The 19,104-nt window shown below is 39.1% G+C and overlaps 1 protein-coding gene across 1 annotated transcript; it reads left to right on the top strand.

Moving 5' to 3' along the window:
• The first annotated feature begins 1,132 nt into the window (after window positions 1–1,132).
• On the top strand, window positions 1,133–18,504 carry ccdc3b (coiled-coil domain containing 3b). The gene is made up of 3 exons (XM_071544489.1): window positions 1,133–1,778; window positions 9,241–9,415; window positions 15,497–18,504. The coding sequence occupies exons 1-3, from the start codon at window positions 1,420–1,422 to the stop codon at window positions 15,788–15,790; spliced, it is 828 nt and encodes a 275-aa protein (XP_071400590.1). The 5' UTR covers window positions 1,133–1,419; the 3' UTR covers window positions 15,791–18,504.
• Window positions 18,505–19,104: the final 600 nt, after the last annotated feature.

The raw sequence follows: 19,104 nt of genomic DNA, 5'->3' as shown, positions 1-19,104 counted from the left end.
CTGCATACAGATGGTACTTGCAGAATTTGAACTTATCACAAATGTGAACCAAAAGTAACCAATCCACCATATGCAAAGACATGTATAAAGATATATATGTCTTTGTATAAACAATGATAATGCGGCATTGCTCTGAATTCTTTGTTGAATTTATTTAGTTTTGAAACATGAGCTCAACATTTGGAGTGTTTGACGGCCTTTTGCAGGTGAAATCTGGCTAATAACATCTGGCCACAGGGACTACAGTTGAAAAAAATTTGCCAGTTGGCTAACTCTGGCACATTTACAAGGGGTCAATTAATGTGCACTGTCCCTGTTTCAAAATAAATAAATTGAAAAAAATAAAATAAAATAAAAATTGAGAGGCACGCTAAACATATAAATCTGTTGTTGGGGTTGCCTTTCAGTTACTGCGGACAATGTTTGAGGAATTGTGTTTTTAAGCATCTGAGAAAAAGTGTAATAGCCCTTTCCAGAAAAAAAAAAGATAGCTGTTTTTGTTGAAATGGGAAACATAGAGAGCGGAAAACGATAGCGAGTCACCTGTGTGCACATATGTACAATATTGTGCTCACTTTATGGTTGTGCAATAGTATTACATTATCCAAAGTCACACTGGTCACTTTATCCTTATTTTAACCTTTTAGGCTTTTATTGTATTTTTTATAATTTAATTTTCTATTATTATTTTATTTGTATTTTGCACTGGTACTTTGCACTTTATTCTAATCTACTAATACATTTCTTACTTCTTGCACTTATTAATCTGAATTTGTGACTGAAATAATTTCCCCCAGGGATGAATAAAGTCTTCTGAATCTGAATCTGAATCACCAACCTATTTCACTATGACTCCTGCGTCTCCTTGCATCACCACTAGGGGCCGCCAATGATCTTTCATAAACTTTCTAATTTGCCTTTAATTTGGGATATTATTGTTGGTTATATACTATATACAAGCCATTTTTATTTTGATTACATTGATGTCACCTACTCTCACAACGTTGGACCTTGGATTTTTTTTTAATTTTTCGGTAGACTTTAAGTTGGAAATTCGACACAGGCCTAAATTGCTCCCCTTGGTCTCATCTGAAAGGTGCGAGGCAAAGTTTGTGCAGGGGATGCTGGTGAAGTGTATGGTCTGATCCAGTCTGATCACAGCAGTGTGGCCGGAGGAGGGGGGACTGACGGCAGACAGCAAGACAACTTGGCAACTAGACCTTCTCCGTTATATTAAACATATTAAAATCATCCTAGTGTGGTTATAAATTGAGTAGTCTCCGCTTTGCATTGTATGCGTGCAGGCGTATGGAGTAGAAACCCTGCAGTTTGGTGACTCTTAATTCCTGCATCCATCCATCACCAGCATAAACGTTTCGGTGCGGCTCACTCACGCAGTCATCCTATCACCATTTTATCATGTGGATTATTTTGGCGTTACTTCTGGCAGCGGCCGGTCCTGATGGGGCTCGGGGATGCCAGTTGCCCCACGACTGGAGACCGCAGACAGAAGCATGCCGTGCCGAGCTGGCCGAGATCATAGTCTTCGCCAAGGTGCTGGCATTGCACAAGGAGTCGTACAGCGTGTACAACTACCTACCGTGGCAACACGACACTGACCTGCTGTTTTCCGCCGAGATCGAGCTGCTGTGCGACCAGGCGTGGGGCAGCATGCTGGAGGTGCCCGCCGGCTCCAGGTTTAATGTCACCGGCCTCGGCTATTTCCCCTGTTTCTCCTACAGTGTCACCGAGAACAACTCCTACTACTTCTTTCTAAGGTGAGAAAAAAAAGCCTGATGCCCTTCCGTGTATTCCCTATTGAAGTCCAGTTCTTGTCAGATGAAAAACTTCACCGACCCCCATAGTCTGAAGTTAAACGCAGGGGTGCAGTGGTAAATGAGGTAAACTGTGAGCCTCAGTCTGCCATCATAAGAAACAACCACAACCAATTTCGATTCAGTTTATTCCTCAAAAGACCATATCTTCATATTAACATCAGTTATGTCATAAAGATTCATGTCAGCGTAAAAAGGAGGGTAAACTGACTTTTACCTTACACTATATTCCTGGTTGTAAGGGGCTCTATATGTGAATATTATCTTGGTATACGTTAAAGGTGTTAAAATAAAGCTGCCCCTGTGACTGTTGCCCTGAGATGACTGGATGACATCGGATGACCCACTTGCATCAGTGCGTCAAAACGCGTTATTTCACTGTCAGAATGGGCTTCAGTTTGCCAGTCCAGATATGATAGCAGATATAGGCTACAATAGAAAAACTATATTGTTAAAAAGAAGAGGAGCTTGAATACACGACAGAAATGCCACTGAGTGCTTGAGAATCAGGAATCAGCATACAGTAGCTTATATTGTCATGAAACTCAGCCAGCAAAGATAACAACCTTTGTTTCCATTATAACGAATGGGAAAAAGTCTGAAACCATTTTGGCAAAATGTCTTATAAACACAAAATAAATATATAAAGTGTTATAAACAACTTTTTGTGAGAAAACAAGTCTTTACATTTTATCATCAAAAGTAGTCCATCTATATTGGGTATTAAGTCAAAACACACATTTTGGTAAAACAATATTTCACTTTTGGAATTTGAAAGACACTTCAAATGTGGACTTGAGAGATCTGACACTCAAACTGTTGATGCTATTGTAACTTCTTTAGTTGAAGTTATTGGGGAAGGAATAAATAGATGATCATCTGAGAGAGAAGAGTGCAGTCAAGACCTTCAGTCTGCTTTCCAGTGAGTCTTATGTCACTATGTGTCCCTCCTGACCTTGGCCCACTCAGAGCCTGGCACATGAGATGCCCCTTGTGAGAGTTAAATATTTACAATGGGGGGTGAGGTGTAGTTAACAATGTATGCTTACTGTCTTTTTTTATTAGCCTTGTTTGTAGTGCCATCAGATAAATGGCAGGCAAGCTTTAGGAAGCCTCTCCAATTCAGAATCATTAGGCTCTTCACAGAGTCTCAGTGATTGGTAACTGATATTTTTGGTGGCTTTGTTGATTTTTGGACAAAATGCAGGTTGTCCTCTTGCTTGTTTCTAAGAGTAGAATATAAAATCCATGGACTGAAGAAAGTCACGTCTTCTCTATGCCTGGGCCTTCTTTACAAAGAAAAACAGTGACACCGCTGACCCGTGCAGAGCAGTGATGAGAAGAGGGAAGGAGTCTGGGAGGATTCAGTCATCGGCCAGTAAGGAAACATTAGGCAGGGGACTTAGACATCCCCTTTTCATTAGTATTTGTGCACTTCATACTTCATTATATTGATTTCTATAGTCAGGTTTGGAATATATTTAATAGAATGGCAATGCTCCCACTCAAATTTCAAAAAAGTATTTTGGCAGGTTAATACTTCTTCATCTTTGTGTTGGACAGGAACAACGCTGTTATACAGGAAACCTATTGCATTCCAGCCAGTGTAATTACAGAGCCAGACACTTCCCAACATCTTGAAGGTGTACCTACAAAGAATTTGCGCTCAGGGGTGTTACCAGCACACCAACCGTGGGTAGGACCACCTTTAAACTGCCCAGCACTGCTGAATTATACCAGTCTACTGCTGGATGAAATGGACTTGTGCAGACAGGTCTAACTGATGTTTCTCTCACATTCTCCTGTTCCTCTTAAACAGATTACCAGGTAGATATTCAGAGGGGGTCTTTCAAAGGCATTCCTGAGCAGTCTTGAAACAAAATATTCAGCTATCCCGCATGAGGGTCTGCAGCAGTGCCAACAGCAATGGCAGTATCACTATGTTTATCGCACACACACACACACACACAAACACACACACAAACACACACACACACACACACACACACAAACACACACACACACACACACACACACACACACACACACACATACAAGGATGCTGTAAGGGGGACTACAAGTAAAAGGCTTTAAGATGATATAACCCATTTCAGTTAATTACACCCCTGGGACTACTTTGCTGTCCCCTGTTGTGATGGTGAAAACATCCGGGCCTTATCCCTGTAATCAGTCAGGCGACCACCATCAGAAACTCCCTGAAACCAACAACAAGGCCCCATTAACATGCAGACATGCTGATAATTAGGAGGCAATGATTACTCCAATGAACCAATGCAAGACAAGAAAAATGCAACAATCTTTTGCTAGTGTTTACCAGCGATTTAATGGAGGGTAAACCCACCTAAACTCAGATTACGTTTCCTTTGTGGAACAGGGTTTACCTGCCTTTTAAGGCTGACGTAAACCTGAACATACATTCAGTATAGTAAGTGAGGATAGGAACTTTCTATCTAGTTTAAAGGGGAAGTAATCTATGACTTTTATCAACCTCTATCAGTGACCAACAGCTTACAGTGGCCTGTAATTGACATAAATACACATTCACATTTTATCATACACAGCCACATTTTCACAATAGAAGCAAATAAGCAAGCTAATGAGAGCAGAGATCCGGCAGAAACTAGTTTAGTTTGTGTTCCAGTTTTTGTTCCAAAACAAAGTATGGGCCGGAAAGTGAGTTTTTGTAGCCAGAAATCTCAGTGCCTGGTGAAGTAATCATCAAGTCACTGGTATTGATCAACAACCCTTTCAAACCCTCAGAGATGTATTGTGGTCAGTTTGTGCTATGGGACAATAAAATCTGACTTATTGCACCTTTAATGCATTTCTGAAAGTATAGTTTATGTGTATATTGGTGGTTGTTTGCCTTGTGATGATCATCAACTGGAAGGCACAGTTTACCGACCTTTTTATTTGTCACATCACTCACCCTCACCCAGAGTTACATAAAGAGCGAATGGCAGATTTCATGGAAGCTGCCCATCACTGGGTTGCAAGAACTGAGATTGTTAAAACTAAATGCCTCAGCAAATCCTGTGGCCTTTTTTCTAATGCAAGACTCCTAAACTTTAAACACATTAGTATTTCAAGGGTGTATTGTTGTGGCCTCTCTGCAACACTGAGTCCCAGACATTGTACGAGCAAGCCAATGCTGAAAAGTTCTCATCGCAGTCTCCAGTGGACTTCCATTTCCTGTAATAAAATCCCCAACAACATTGTCTCAGACCAAAATAACCTTCCCCAATCAATCACGAGTATAAGTTCCCAGGACAGGACAAATCGGAGCTAAGCATGGAGAAAAATGCAACTGCGGATCTCCCTCACGACCTTTAAATGAGACAGATTGAGTGTTCTGTCTGTCCGTGCCATATGTTCGCCTATAATAACTTTAACCCATATCTCACTCCTTCAAGATTTTCAACCTCACTGTCAAAAGAAAGTGTTGTGAAACCCAAACAGTGGCGGCAACGGAAATGCCTTCTACTGAGGAGAGTTGAAATTCTTTCATTACTTGTGTTACAGAGCAACAGTCCTTGTTCTGGGACACAGAAATGGCACATGAGTCACACAAAGTCAAATGGTGCGGTGTGTTGGCATGGGGAACATTTGGGTTGTATACTGAAGATATTAGTGGATTCAAAAAACATCCTGTGGACTACAGATGTGTACTGTGTGTAGAAGGGTTCTCTCTCACTATCGTTGTGTTCAGTTTAGTTTATAGGGTTTTTGTTAGTTCTTTTTCTGTTATTGCAGTGTATGAGTCCAGTCCAAGACCCCTCCTCTGGTTCCTCTGGATCCACGACTCCTGCTAACCTCCTAGTCGCTTTGCTTACATTCACCCTCTGACCTCTTTTGTTGAAGCAAAACATCAGTCGTCTCAACGTCCCAAAAGCCCAAGCAACACTCACGGGCACACACACACACACACACATACGCCCACACACACACAAACACACACATACGCACGCACACTCACACACACACACACACGCACACATCGAGTCTCTGATGGACAGGGATAATCAAACTTTTGATGTCCCTCGAGGGACTCAAGATGGAATCCAGATGCATGGAAAACACGCCGCTTCAATACTTCCTCTTTCACACACTTGACATAGCAGGAGAAGATATGAACCATACGCCGTAAATCCCCTTGGCTTGTAACTCACTGGTTTGAGTCATGCACACAATGCTTGAATTTGAATAAAAAATAGGCCAGTGTCTGTAAACAATTCTGCATGTGCCTGGACAAGAATGTGGGGTGTTTCTCCTGGCTCAGTTAATGACTGATGATACATTTTGATGCAAAGTTCTCCCAAAAAGAAGATGAAATGCAAATATTAAATAACTGATGAAATGATTAATTTGTCAGACAATTAATTTGCCACATATACATACAGTATATACACACACATACAAAGGTTACTTTCAAACTGTTACAGATTACTGTTGACCTGCTTGAAAGTGTAATTAATACCCTAATCTGCTGGATTAACCCTGTACATACAAACATGTGCTCAAACACAAACATGTGCATATCCGCACACACAGACACAGACACACACAGACACACACACGCACACACACACACACACACAAACGCAAAGTAGGGGAAGATGTGTTTTGAAACATGTCATTCCAAGTCAAGAGTAATGTCTAAATGTAAGAAACACAGTCTCACTGCCTGCACTTGCGGGCTCAAGATTTATTAGACCCACATGAACAACAACATGACCCTGTTAAGATAAAGCAGCAAGAAAACTAGAATACGAATAAAATTAGAGCACATGGGGGCTGTATAAACATAATACAAGTAGAAATATATGAATGAAAAATTATGAAAAAAACTATAGTCACAGTAGAACTTAGTTTATTTTCAGTAGGCCTATCCAAGGTCTAAAGCAAATTTACAGGCCATCATAAGAGAAACAGAATTGCAATAAAATGACATGCAACTTTCACAGCTTGCAGACACTGGGAGTCGGGACATAGTGATGGTGATAGTCATAATGAAGTGCAAGTCATCTCCAGAATCAAGATTTATGTTGCATCAACAAGGCTACAACAAGACATAGACTGCCAAAAGAAAAAGGACAACAAGTAAAGCTTTAACAATGACAGATATCTTCTGCACATAGTCTATTTTTACTCTGAATGAAATTAGCATGGGGAGCTGATACATTTTTAGGGCTAATGTGTAATTAAATACAGTGAATTATACAGTGAAAAAGGTACAGACTACTGAGAATGCAATATTAATAATATGGGTTTGTTGCATGTGACATATCCCTATACTGTATATAGTGTCTTACTGGATGTGTTTTCATTCTCTAATGGTGCGGGAATATACAGAAGAGGGAGAAAATCCAAAAACACAAATTTATAGTTAATGTTGTTTGCTTCTCAAAAGGTGAACATACAGGATGATCATTCAACACAGGAATATTTCTTTGTCTATCTTTGGTTGGGGCGCTGTGGCTTTGACCTTTGCAGCCCTTCTGTTGTTTGTTTGTAATTGTATTGTTGGAGATCCAGGAATTCACATATATTTTTCTGTTGCACGCTTTGTAATTTGCTCATCCTTTTTTCATTTTAAACTAATCCCTGTCACTGGGCTCTAAATGATTCCCTGAGCATCTCTACATGATATCTCAAGAATTTTTTTTTTTTTTACAGATACAATAATGATTGAAACGGGGATAACAAGGGCAGACAATGAATAAACAACAACAGGGTGACACAGCATTCCAGCCTTCCTGGCAGAGTGGTAAAATTTTAGATTTAGACCAGTTTATGGAATAATCAGAAATTTTTGAGAATATGGATACGAGATTGAAGACTTCTGGAAGGGCTGTTGAGGGGTTTGTTAGGTATAACAGGATGTAATCTGCATATAAACTAATTTTGTGGTGAAAATGTCTTGTTTGTATACCTGTAATACAAGTGTTTTGTCGAATGGCAGCTGCAAGAGGTTCAATGAAAATGACAAACAGTAATGGAGAGAGTGGACATCCTTGTCTTGTGCCCCGTTACAGTGTGAAGCGTTGAGAGGTGTGATTATTAGTTATAACTGATGCAGACGGTGAGTTGTAGAGAGTTTTGATCCAGTGAGTGAATGACTCCCCAAACCCAAATTTCTCAATGGTAGTAAAAATAAATGTCCAGTTGACTTTATCAAAGGCCTTTTCTGCATCCAATGATGCAATTATGGTGTTAAAGTGGTTTCTCTGGGATAGACTGATGAGGTTGAATAGACGATGCATGTTGGTGGATGAGTGTCTGTCCTTTATAAATCCTGTTTGGTCTGGATGGATTAATGTAGATATGACTGTTTCTAATCTGTTGGCCAGTGCTTTACTAATTATTTTTAGGTCACAATTAATCAGGCTTATAGGTCTGTAGCTGGAGGTGAGGGTTGGGTCTTTGTCAGGTTTGAGCAAAACTGAAATAAGAGCTGTATTCGTGTGTGGGTATGGTTCCTGATAATTTGATTTCATTGACCATTTTGTTAAATAGAGGAGATATGAGTTGCCAGAAGTGTGCAGAAACTGGGGTTCATTTTAGCAAGAGGATTAAGGACTTTTGTACGTTTTGCCGGTGACCCAGTGCCCCGAATGTTCTAGCTAATGAACTTGAGAGATGACATTATGAGTAATATGGTGGATTAATGTTAATTATGGTAGATTATATCTCAATTGCCATTGCCAGCCCCCTCCATATATATCTCAAGATTTTAAAGGAGAGTTGCTTTTTGTTCACTGCCAACATTGGTTTGCCCTTGTAGAAAAGTACTGGTGGCCCTCACATTCACATACACATTCTACATCTTCCACCTGTGTCAATAGCCATATTTTCCATATACTCTTAACTCCAGGTCTGTTCCTAACAGCATCAATAACACCTTGCAGAGACTCAGTGCTGTTCGAGAGGCATAATCCATCACTGCCAAAAAGACTGAGATTGAGTATATTAAACATTACTCTATAATGCCATAATTAGCCACAATTTCTGTGTCTCGTTTTATCTACTCAGTGAAATGCTATTACTTTTGAAATACATCCTTCATATGGTCACTAAAGATTCAGTGAAATCTAGAAAAATTTGGTAAAAACCTTTCCAATTCCAATTCCTTCAATTTCAATGGATTTCCTCAGTTAAGATTAAGGATTGTGTCATTTGCTGTTGCTCAGATGTTGTGTGAGTGTGTTCACATATGTGTGTGTGTGTGTGTGTGTGTGTGTGTGTGTGTGTGTGTCTGTGTGTGCGCGCGCACCTGTGTCTGTGTGTCTGTGATTTTACACATGCATAACTGTTTGCTTATGTGCTCAGTTGTGCCTTTGTTCACAGCTGTGTCAATGCCATCTCTTCCCTTTCTCCTATGCAGGATGGATGAGAACTACAGTATTATCCCTCATGGAGTGAACTTCCAGGACCCCATCTTCCCTGACACTGCAGACAACCACCGCATGTTCGCCAGCCTTTTCCAGTTTTCCAACTGCACGCCTGGGACTCAGGTCCACACCTATACCCCAGAGTGGGAGGCTCAGGAGGACAGCCGGGTGTGTAGCCACATCAACAGCACCACCAACACAGATCAGTACCCAGTGGTGATGAAACGCTTGAGTCAGCTCTTTCAGACTAGAAAGATCATATATTTTGATTCAGTTGCTGTAGATCAATTGTGGCTTCACATGCTTTGGGGAAAAGATTGCAACGAACCATTGACATCCCTATAGCCTTAAGTCTTGCGCTGCATAGAAAAGGATTCAACATTACACCCAGTGGTTTTCAAAGGCAGACTATGGCGAAGCTTGCAAGGGAAATATGCTCTTAATGACTGGGAAACATACGTTTCTTGAGGTTTGCTCAGACAAAAGAGTTATGTTTAAAGGAAAAATCCACCCTGAAACATTTTAATTCTGTTAAAAAACTAGCTATTGGTGATGTAACCCATTTCTGGGTCAATTTTGTTGTTTGGTGGTGTATTTTTCTTATTCCCATAGATGAGTGGCAAAATGTAGATGATGTGACACCAAGTGGAGATATTTACAGCAAAACTAAACTATTGCTCTCTCCACCTATACGTATAACCAACAGTCAGATGCAAAGTTCAGGCTCATTCTCTGGGGGACGTTGAGGCAATGTAAGAAATCACTAACTAAGTTAGAAGAAGACAAGGCAGCACTGTTCATCTGTGTATCAGTGTATAAATCAATACCAGTCACACACCCCGGCCTTATTCCCTCTAATGAATCTAAAGCTTTGGCATAATCCTCGCGATTTAGATCAGTCGTCTTCTGTCTGTTTCCAATCAGTTGCTGACTACTCATAAAAGCAAACACTGTCATGGTGAAGAGAATAAAAAATGTGGTTCATATTTCCATTAATGACAAACGCTTAGGTCAGTTCTGTAATTATAATTACAGAGCTGCAGTTAGCTATCAGCGCTGCTGGAATCCAGGCAGCTTCTTACATCATTCTTATGATTAGTCTTCCCCTTAGCAAAAGAACAACAGATTTGTTTTTACTGGTACTGCGCAACCATTGTTTGGAGAACTGACCTAAACTCACATCAGAACAGTTTGTACCATACAAATCTAAGTAACAAGCCTGCACATGGATAATTAATGGCATGTTTTCATCTGAGACAATTTAACACACAGTTCTGTCAACCAAAAACAATGTTAGTTTTCATCACATTCAAGATTTTGTTAATGGGAATAAAACAGGTTATTAGTTAGTGACAGCAAAAACACTGTACTGGCCAGGATGGCTGGACAGTACATAACTAATTATATGCTGTAATCACACAAAGACAGATTATAAATACCTGCCATCTATGCTGTAACAAACGTTGAATCTTCATGTGCTTAGCATATGGTAATTGCTGCTCACATGCTGTAGAGATTACAGTTGTCAATTAACTTGGTCAGACTTAGTTTGGCTTTAATGCACAAATGATACAGACACCCATCTGTTTTCCCTCAAAACGTTTTCAAACATGCCTCTTCTGAGATGGGAAAATGTCACTTAGGTTAGGGCTCAAACTCTTGCACAAAATGCAAGACTTTATAAATTTGATGTTTTGTTTTCGTTTCTATGGAGTTTGGGTTCCATCAGGGATGACGAATGATCCCAGTAGTCTTGCTCGTCCTTAAGTTTGTTATTACTGGTGTTTTTACCATGCATGTGGCTTATATAAGCATGCTTTATTCTATTCCCTGTTTGGAGCATTCATGTGATGTTGATAAAGCAGAAAAGCTTATCATTGACAAAGGATGTCTGCCATTCAGAGGCAGGTCTATATTGTGCGTCTGTGAGAGGTGGCTGATCAGATCTCAATCTTGGCTCCAGACTTTTTCAAGGGCAATTACCCAAGTATTTGTCCACACAGGAGCTTAGTCTGGAAAGACATTGTAGACGTGGAAACAGGAACTGACATAGGTGTCTGTATCTGTGTGAAATTCATACCTGGGTCCACAGAATAGGGATGGGCCCTTTTACACTCTCTAGCTAACTTGAATGCTCTATTTGAAAATACCTGCTCCTACACTTCGGCCTTTGTAGTATAACGTTCCATACTTCGAAGTCCCTAGGACATAAGTAAGAATGCATGGGGGGAAAAAAAAGAGCTAATATTACAGCAAGTAATGTACTAACCAGTGATGTGGGCCGGCAGCCGGCAGCACATTTTTAACATTTCCTCAAAACCCACAGCAGTGGTTATCTGATGGTAGGGAATTTACATCAATGTTTCACTCTGGTCCATGTGGAAGCATTAGGATCTGCAGAGGAAATCCACACTCAGGGAGACAGGCATGCATTCAAACGCATCTGGGGCTAATTTTTCACCTAGGAATGGTCCAAGCCTTTGGATACTCTATCACAGCTATGTTGGGTTTTAAGCACTTTCCTCACCTCAAAGTGCTGTCTAGCTGTGACAGACGTAGCGTGTTGTGTAACCCTTTTCTTTACCTCAGATTTATGTCGGTCCCTACCTGGAGCTATGTATTATCTTTGCTTTATATAAATTGGCTAGAGCGTTCTCAGTAATTACCTAAAAAGCACGCCATAGTATGACTGCTTTCTTTAGATTTGCCTGCTTTACATTTCCTTAGACTGTTCCATTGAGAGAAAACTACCATCTCAGATAAATTTCATCATAAATTATATGTTTTGTGTTTTTTCCTTCCCTTCTCTTTTTCTGCAGGCTACTCATGCACTCATGCAGCTAGAAAAAAAAATCTGTCCTCTTGTGGCTAACTCGTACGCAAACACTGGAATATGCTGAAAGACATACGAGCTGCTGGCACTGGTTGTCAGCCCAGAGAACATTCCAGAGGTGTTCTCTCATTTGACTGGTCCCAAGGAAGTGTGGTTCCTCTGACGATCAGAAACAGCAGGCATGACGATCTGTCAGGCGCTATATCGTAAATGTTATGAAAGTATAGCAAATCTGACATGAACACTTAGTATGAGCAGCTATGGCATAAAACTCTGAAGATGATTTCACTCAAATGGCAGGGCGGTCTGAATTTCAGGGATTCTGTGATGCTGCCGGTCTTGTAGCAGTAAGCTGCTAACTTGACCGTAGTGCATCACATCCAATGACATCCTCTACTTCTGCCTTTCGGTGGCAATCGTTCACTTTGGTAGAATATCTTCACTTTTTAGTCACCCAAAATGAATAGCTTTAAGCTGTTTAAATGCACTAAATGCATGTTGCAATATGTCACCATATTTGTAGATGCATCACCAATAATTATTTGGCAGTGCATTTATAAACTCATAATATCATTCAATAGTTTGATTGGACTAGTGCATAGAATATTGTCTTTATAATCAGCGAGATTCTTGTTTTATTATTTTGATGACAACTTTGGTTAAAAGTGGTCACTGCTTTGGTGTTTTGCATGTAGGCGTCGGCCCAACATGCTGTAATAATAAAGACACTCAGTGTAGACTGGGGCTTTTTATATTTCTTCTACCTTTTTCTTCTTTTACTCCAAGCAAACTGCTGTTGTTGCTTCTGTAAATGTAAAGCGTACCACTTTTTTGGGGAAAGAGGGACCCCTCATAGGTGTTTAGAACAACAAATGTAAAAGCTTTCATGAACTTTCATGAACTCATCACAGTACCTCATTCTGATATATTAATAATAAAACAAAAATATCTGGTAACACTTTGCAATAAGGGTACATTAATTAAGGGTTAGTTAATGCTTAACCCTTTGATGCACAAGCTATGCAAACCCCTTCTAATGCACAACATGGGTCAAAAATGACCCGTATTCATTTCCTATGTTATTTCATGCATGGCTGAGTGTTTCTTTGCTATATCTTTTGAAATCAATGTATTTCATCATTTAATATTCCAAGTATTCATTAAATATCTTGTTTTTGATTACCACAAATCATTATTTTCATTTTTCCTTTCTTACTTTATGAACAAAGATAGTTTTTGTATGACTACATCAAGTTTACACACATGGGTCAAAAATGACCCGTATTCATTTCCTATGTTATTTCATGCATGGCTGAGTGTTTCTTTGCTATATCTTTTGAAATCAATGTATTTCATCATTTAATATTCCAAGTATTCATTAAGTATCTTGTTTTTGATTACCACAAATCATTATTTTCATTTTTCCTTTCTTACTTTATGAACAAAAATAGTTTTTGTATGACTACATCAAGTTTACATACGTGGGTCATTTGACCCATGTATGCAAGTGTGATTTAAAAGAAACCATAAAGACATACTATAATAATAATTTTGTTAAAATAATTATTTTAGCAGTGATTTGGACCAAACAATAATACATTTAATATTTGAAATATGTATATTTGTCACTTTGTCGCACATAACATTCAGATATCACTGATAACCGATAACACTGATATTGAACTGTAGTGTAACTGTAGTGAACTGTAGTGAACTGTGGTGAATGTGACCAAATGTATGCCTCACAAATGTCACAAATGACAACTACGTGTTTGTGCTACTTGCACACAGGTCTGGTGCACTGGGAACCCCGGCTGACTTTTCTGTCTTTGGCAGCTGGGCAGATCTTTCACCTCTTCCTCTTCACTTGGCCCTCCTGTCTGATGTCCTCCTGTGGCTGGGTGGTGGCTGTGTTTTGTTTTTTTATCCCACATCTTCCCATTGCCTCTGTAATATGCTTTTGGAGGTGGAGTGTGCCCTCCATGTGCCTCTTCATATGTGGCATGACAAGCTCTTTGCCCAGCTCCTTGATGAAGAGCCGCCGTGCATTGGTCACACCACCCATGTAATCAGGGTGTTGTGCAGTGAAGTTGGTGTAGGCATTGAGGGTGGCAACATCTAGCACATTGTGCCAGAGCACCATGGGCCACCAATGGGAAGATGTGGGATAAACAAACAAAACGCAGCCACCACGCAGCCACAGGTGGACATCAGACAGGATGGCCAAGTGAAGAGGAAGAGGTGCAAGATCTGCCTAGCTGCCAAAGACAGAAAAGTCAGCTGGTGTTCCCAGTGCACCAGGCCTGTGTGCAAGGAGCACAAACATGTAGTTGTCATTTGTGACATTTGTGAGGCATGTAAGCACTGAGATGGCAATTTTGTGCTTCACTACAGTACATTTTTGACCCATGTATGTAAACTTGATATAGTCATACAAAAACTTTGTTCATAAAGTAAGAAAGGAAAAATGAAAATAATGATTTGTGGTAATCAAAAACAAGATATTTAATGACTACTTTGATTATTAAATGATGAAATAAATTGATTTCAAAAGATATAGCAAAGAAACACTCAGCCATGCATGAAATAACATAGGAAATGAATACGGGTCATTTTTGACCCATGTGTGTAAACTTGATGTAGTCATACAAAAACTATTTTTGTTCATAAAGTAAGAAAGGAAAAATGAAAATAATGATTTGTGGTAATCAAAAACAAGATATTTAATGAATACTTTGATTATTAAATGATGAAATAAATTGATTTCAAAAGATATAGCAAAGAAACACTCAGCCATGCATGAAATAACATAGGAAATGAATACGGGTCATTTTTGACCCATGTTGTGCATTAGAAGGGTAGTGATACAAAAATGATTTTTATTCAAAAACTAAGAAAGGAAAAATTAAAATAAGGATTTGTGATGATTAAAAACAAGTTAATTGAGGAATACCTGGAGTACTGAATGATGAAATTAATTTATTGCAAAGATATAGACAATTAAAACTCAGCCGGGTCACTTTTGACCCATGTTGTGTATCAAAGGGTTAATAAGCATTAACTAACCCTTAATTAACAGTTAACTAATGTATCTGGTAATAATTTACTAATGGTGTTCATGTTAACTAAGGTATTAATTTATACATTATTTAATAGTTTATAAAGATGACTATTAAATAATGTATAAATTAATATCTTAGTTAACATGAACACCATTAGTAAATTATTACCAGATACATTAACTAATCCTTAATTAATGTACCCTTATTGTAAAGTGTTACCAAAAATCTTACACATAACTGACTTATTTGAACTCCAAATGTATTAAACATAACTATCATTTTGCCCATGTCTACCACAATCTTATGTCATCTCCCTCCAAACTGAATTCCTTTTTCCTGATGGTCTCTCCACAGTTGCTGTGCTCCACGGTGCAGAAGGCTCTGTTTGAGGAGGAGGAGCGGGTGAGGACTCTCTCTCAGAAGGTGCGCTCCTTGGAGAAAGCCAACGGCCACCTGAGGGACAAGGTGAAGAACATGAAACGTCTGCTACGCCAGGCCAGACGAGAAACAACAAAGGAGCAGCAGACCCTCAGCCTCAAACAGCTGTATGACTCGGAGACGCCGCAAGCCCACCCAGACCAGGACACTACCCAGGACCAGAAGAGCTCCCCTCTCAAAAAGGACCTCTCCAAGAAGCTGAAAAACTAAACTCTTTCCATGCTTTTATTTATGCCAACTCACTCCCTACCTATCCAGCATCCATGACATAGCAGACATCTAAAACTGTATGAAAGGATCAGATGTGAAAAGCTGGGGCAAGAGACAGGTACTGTAGCAGTAATGGGTGGTGGTGTTTAGTAGAAGGTAAGATGGACCTTGAATGTGTAGAGGCATTACATCATCCCTGCCTGCAATCTGATTAATATGCTTACTGCAAGAATAATATTTAAAGAAATTCCAAGCAACTTCACCTGTACAACTGAATTGGCCCACTTTGTTGCTCCCACAAAACAGTTTTATTTCATGAGAATATTGACTTGCACCAATGAGATTGTCAGCTACAAAGAAACCATTCATGCCTTTCTACTTCCTTACTCTTAATGCTTGGAACTATGGGTGGCCTTCACTTGTGCCATTTTGTGTCTCCAGTTGAATTAAATGGCTCTCCATAGAAACTGAAAGATTACTTGGGGGGGGATGCAAAATGATGCATATTGGCTTTGCCATCCAATGAAATAAAGGCTATAAATGGGCACACAGGGGTAAGTGATCTTGATCTAAAGCTTATTGGCCATATCTCCTCTCCCATTTTTGGGTCACTTGTCCTAATTTCACCCCATCATTCCACTGTATCCACTCTTTCACACTGTTGATGTTACCTATCCTAGCCCTCAACTTTTACATCTGACCCTCAATGAAATTACATGGAGCGTTCTGCAGTGCATACGTTTTCTTAAGGTTGTGCCATGAATGAAGGAAGTACAAGATAGAGCTCATAGCTGTCAGATGGAGCCATGCACTATTGGGAAAAGATGTGAACAATGTTAAAGCATTGGAAATTTAATATCACTTTTAAGAAATTATTGTTCTTTTTTCTGTGCTGGACACATTATACATTGTATTAGAATTTAGTTCATTCTCAAACATTTCTAGTTTGAGAAGTATTCTCAGCAAAATCTTCAAAATCAGTCACAGTTGGACATGGTGATGTGAACATGTTCCGGCTTCAAACCGATCAGAATTGCATAGGTTGAATTTAATTGATTACATCTTTGCCTGCTTGAATTTCACTCTGGTGAATTATATTTCCGTCAATAGGGGGATTAGTGCTACACACAGTACACACACATACAGTACACTTATATGTTAGTGTTGATGCTGTCTTCTGATAATAGTATGCCAAGGAGCTTGTGCATTCTGTCCTCAACATGCTGGTACTGTTGTTGAATTTTATTTTAGTCAGTCAAAAAAAATCACTGTTTGAACGTCTGTGTATAATATACAATCAAAATTAAAGAATAATAACGAATAAAACAAAATGCTGTAAGTGAATAATGAACAAGTGTAAAATTTTAAAATCAAATTGTAATTGTAAGTGCCAAGCCACAAAGGTACGAAAAGGACACAAATCTGCTAATGATATTTGCAAACTTGGATGTAAAAACGGATACTGTTTATAAACAACAACTGTTTGCATAAACATTAACAATATGTTAAAGTTGCACAAGTCATGAAAACTTCAATTGGCAGGCTTAGTCACATTATAGTGCGTAAACAACCCTCCGATAATAAAAGTAATATAATAGAATTAAAGGATTTTTTATTTCATGCAATATTCAGAATGGGGACCAGAGAGAAGTCTAAAAAACAGGTAAAACTGCCAATCGTAGTTTGGCTCTCTGATACAGGGAACTGCAACATGTTTAAAATTTGTGCAAAGCAACCTCATTCAGCCACAAAGTGCTGCTGATTTACAGTGAATTGATGAAGGGTTATGAAACTTACCTCCATTTCCCCTATGCCGACACTTCATAAACATCACATAAAAACAGGTATCCTTTAAGATGATTACTGTAGTTAAGGTTTAATTGGAGTATTCCCATAGGGTTAGAGTTAGTAGTAGCATTATAGTTGGAACATTTCTTTGCTTGTAAATATACTATGTGTGTGTGTCAAGGGGACACATGAACTATAGTTATTAACTGCAAGGTGTGAAATACAGCACTTAAGTACTTTAAATTCTTAAAAGAAATATGGGTTAATTTGTGGGACTCAAAACAGTTGTAACCGCAAGACCCTTATGACCATATAAAGGCATGTGTGTGGTACCAATGGAAATATAGTGCTTTTACTTTTCATATGAACCTAGTTACGGAGACTCTGCTGTTCTGAGGTAGAGGCTGCAGGTCTGCTGGTACAGGGTGTGGGACCCAATGTCACATCTTGCACGGGGCCCAAAATTCTTCAATACCTTCCTCACTGAAGCAATTACGTTGTTTGTAGAAGTCCAGCTGTTTTTCATTTACTTGTTTAATCTCTTTATACCTAGGAAACTCTATCCCAAAAGTGTAGTGATTCTTTAAACCCAGGGAACTTTGTCCCAAAAGTGTAGTGGTATTTGTACACGTCCTGCTTTTTGCAAGTAGTTTCATACAAGTTGTACTGAATTAAAGTGCAGTTTTTCTTTTTGAAAATAGGGTGCTGAGCGCTCATTAAGTACAACCGCTGGCCAGTGAGCCTGGCACGGAACAGGATTGGGTCATTTCTGTGTCAGAAATGAAAGTTTGCTTTTATTATAAGTTCTGTATTTGGCTTTCATTATTATTTTGCTTTCTTCAAACAATAAACATCTGGTTTGCTTTGGCCATAGCATATTCATTTGTTTAATATTTTTTTTAAAAATAAACTTTTACATAACTTTCTATGCAGTTGTTTTATTTTTTGTGTCTCTGATCTTGACATTGATGCAACTGATCATCTACAGTATCCAAACATTTAAAGAAGACTAGCTATTCCAGTTGACTTTGGTTGCTGGGGCAGGAGTGCCGTGCAGAACATACATGAATGTTCCTTTTTTCTTGGCTGGTTTGGAAAGAACAGTTAACTATTTCAAGAAAAAACGTAATAAATCCGCAGATTATCACTTTCTTGAGAGCTACATAACAGCCTGATAGGCAGACATGATAAAGCCTAAAGCCAGGAAGCCTTCAACACATAGATCAAATAAAATTAGTTCCATATTATGCAGAGCTATAAAAAGCCTCCTCTATGCAGTGCCACTTTGGGAAAATTTGTGGTGCAAAATATGAGGGAGAAAATCAGTCAATGTTCTTCCCCAGTTGAAATCCATGGAAACACAGGGTTTGCTATTTAGATGTCTGAACAGCTTATGTTTTTTACTCCCATAGCCTCATGTGTCACATTGTGTTTACCAACTAGTCAGCTACAGAAAAATATTTGAAAGGTTTTCATATAGCTAGATGTCTGATACAAAGGGATAATGAATTAAAGTGACTTTCCAA

The sequence above is a fragment of the Centroberyx affinis genome, unplaced genomic scaffold (genome assembly GCF_046629955.1).
Source record: "Centroberyx affinis isolate AG114_WGS23_722 - 3 ecotype Tasmania unplaced genomic scaffold, CSIRO-AGI_Caff_v1 ptg004593l_1, whole genome shotgun sequence".
In the NCBI taxonomy this organism is placed as follows: Eukaryota; Metazoa; Chordata; class Actinopteri; order Beryciformes; family Berycidae; genus Centroberyx; species Centroberyx affinis.
This window is presented reverse-complemented; position numbering and strand designations above follow the sequence as displayed.

Excerpts from the sequence above, each read along its gene's own strand:
- ccdc3b (XM_071544489.1), top strand. The coding sequence starts at position 1,420 with ATGTGGATTATTTTGGCGTTACTTCTGGCAGCGGCCGGTCCTGATGGG. Across the intron at positions 1,779-9,240 it reads TCCTACTACTTCTTTCTAAG|GATGGATGAGAACTACAGTA; the intron begins GTGAGAAAAAAA and ends TCTCCTATGCAG. Across the intron at positions 9,416-15,496 it reads AGGCTCAGGAGGACAGCCGG|TTGCTGTGCTCCACGGTGCA; the intron begins GTGTGTAGCCAC and ends GTCTCTCCACAG.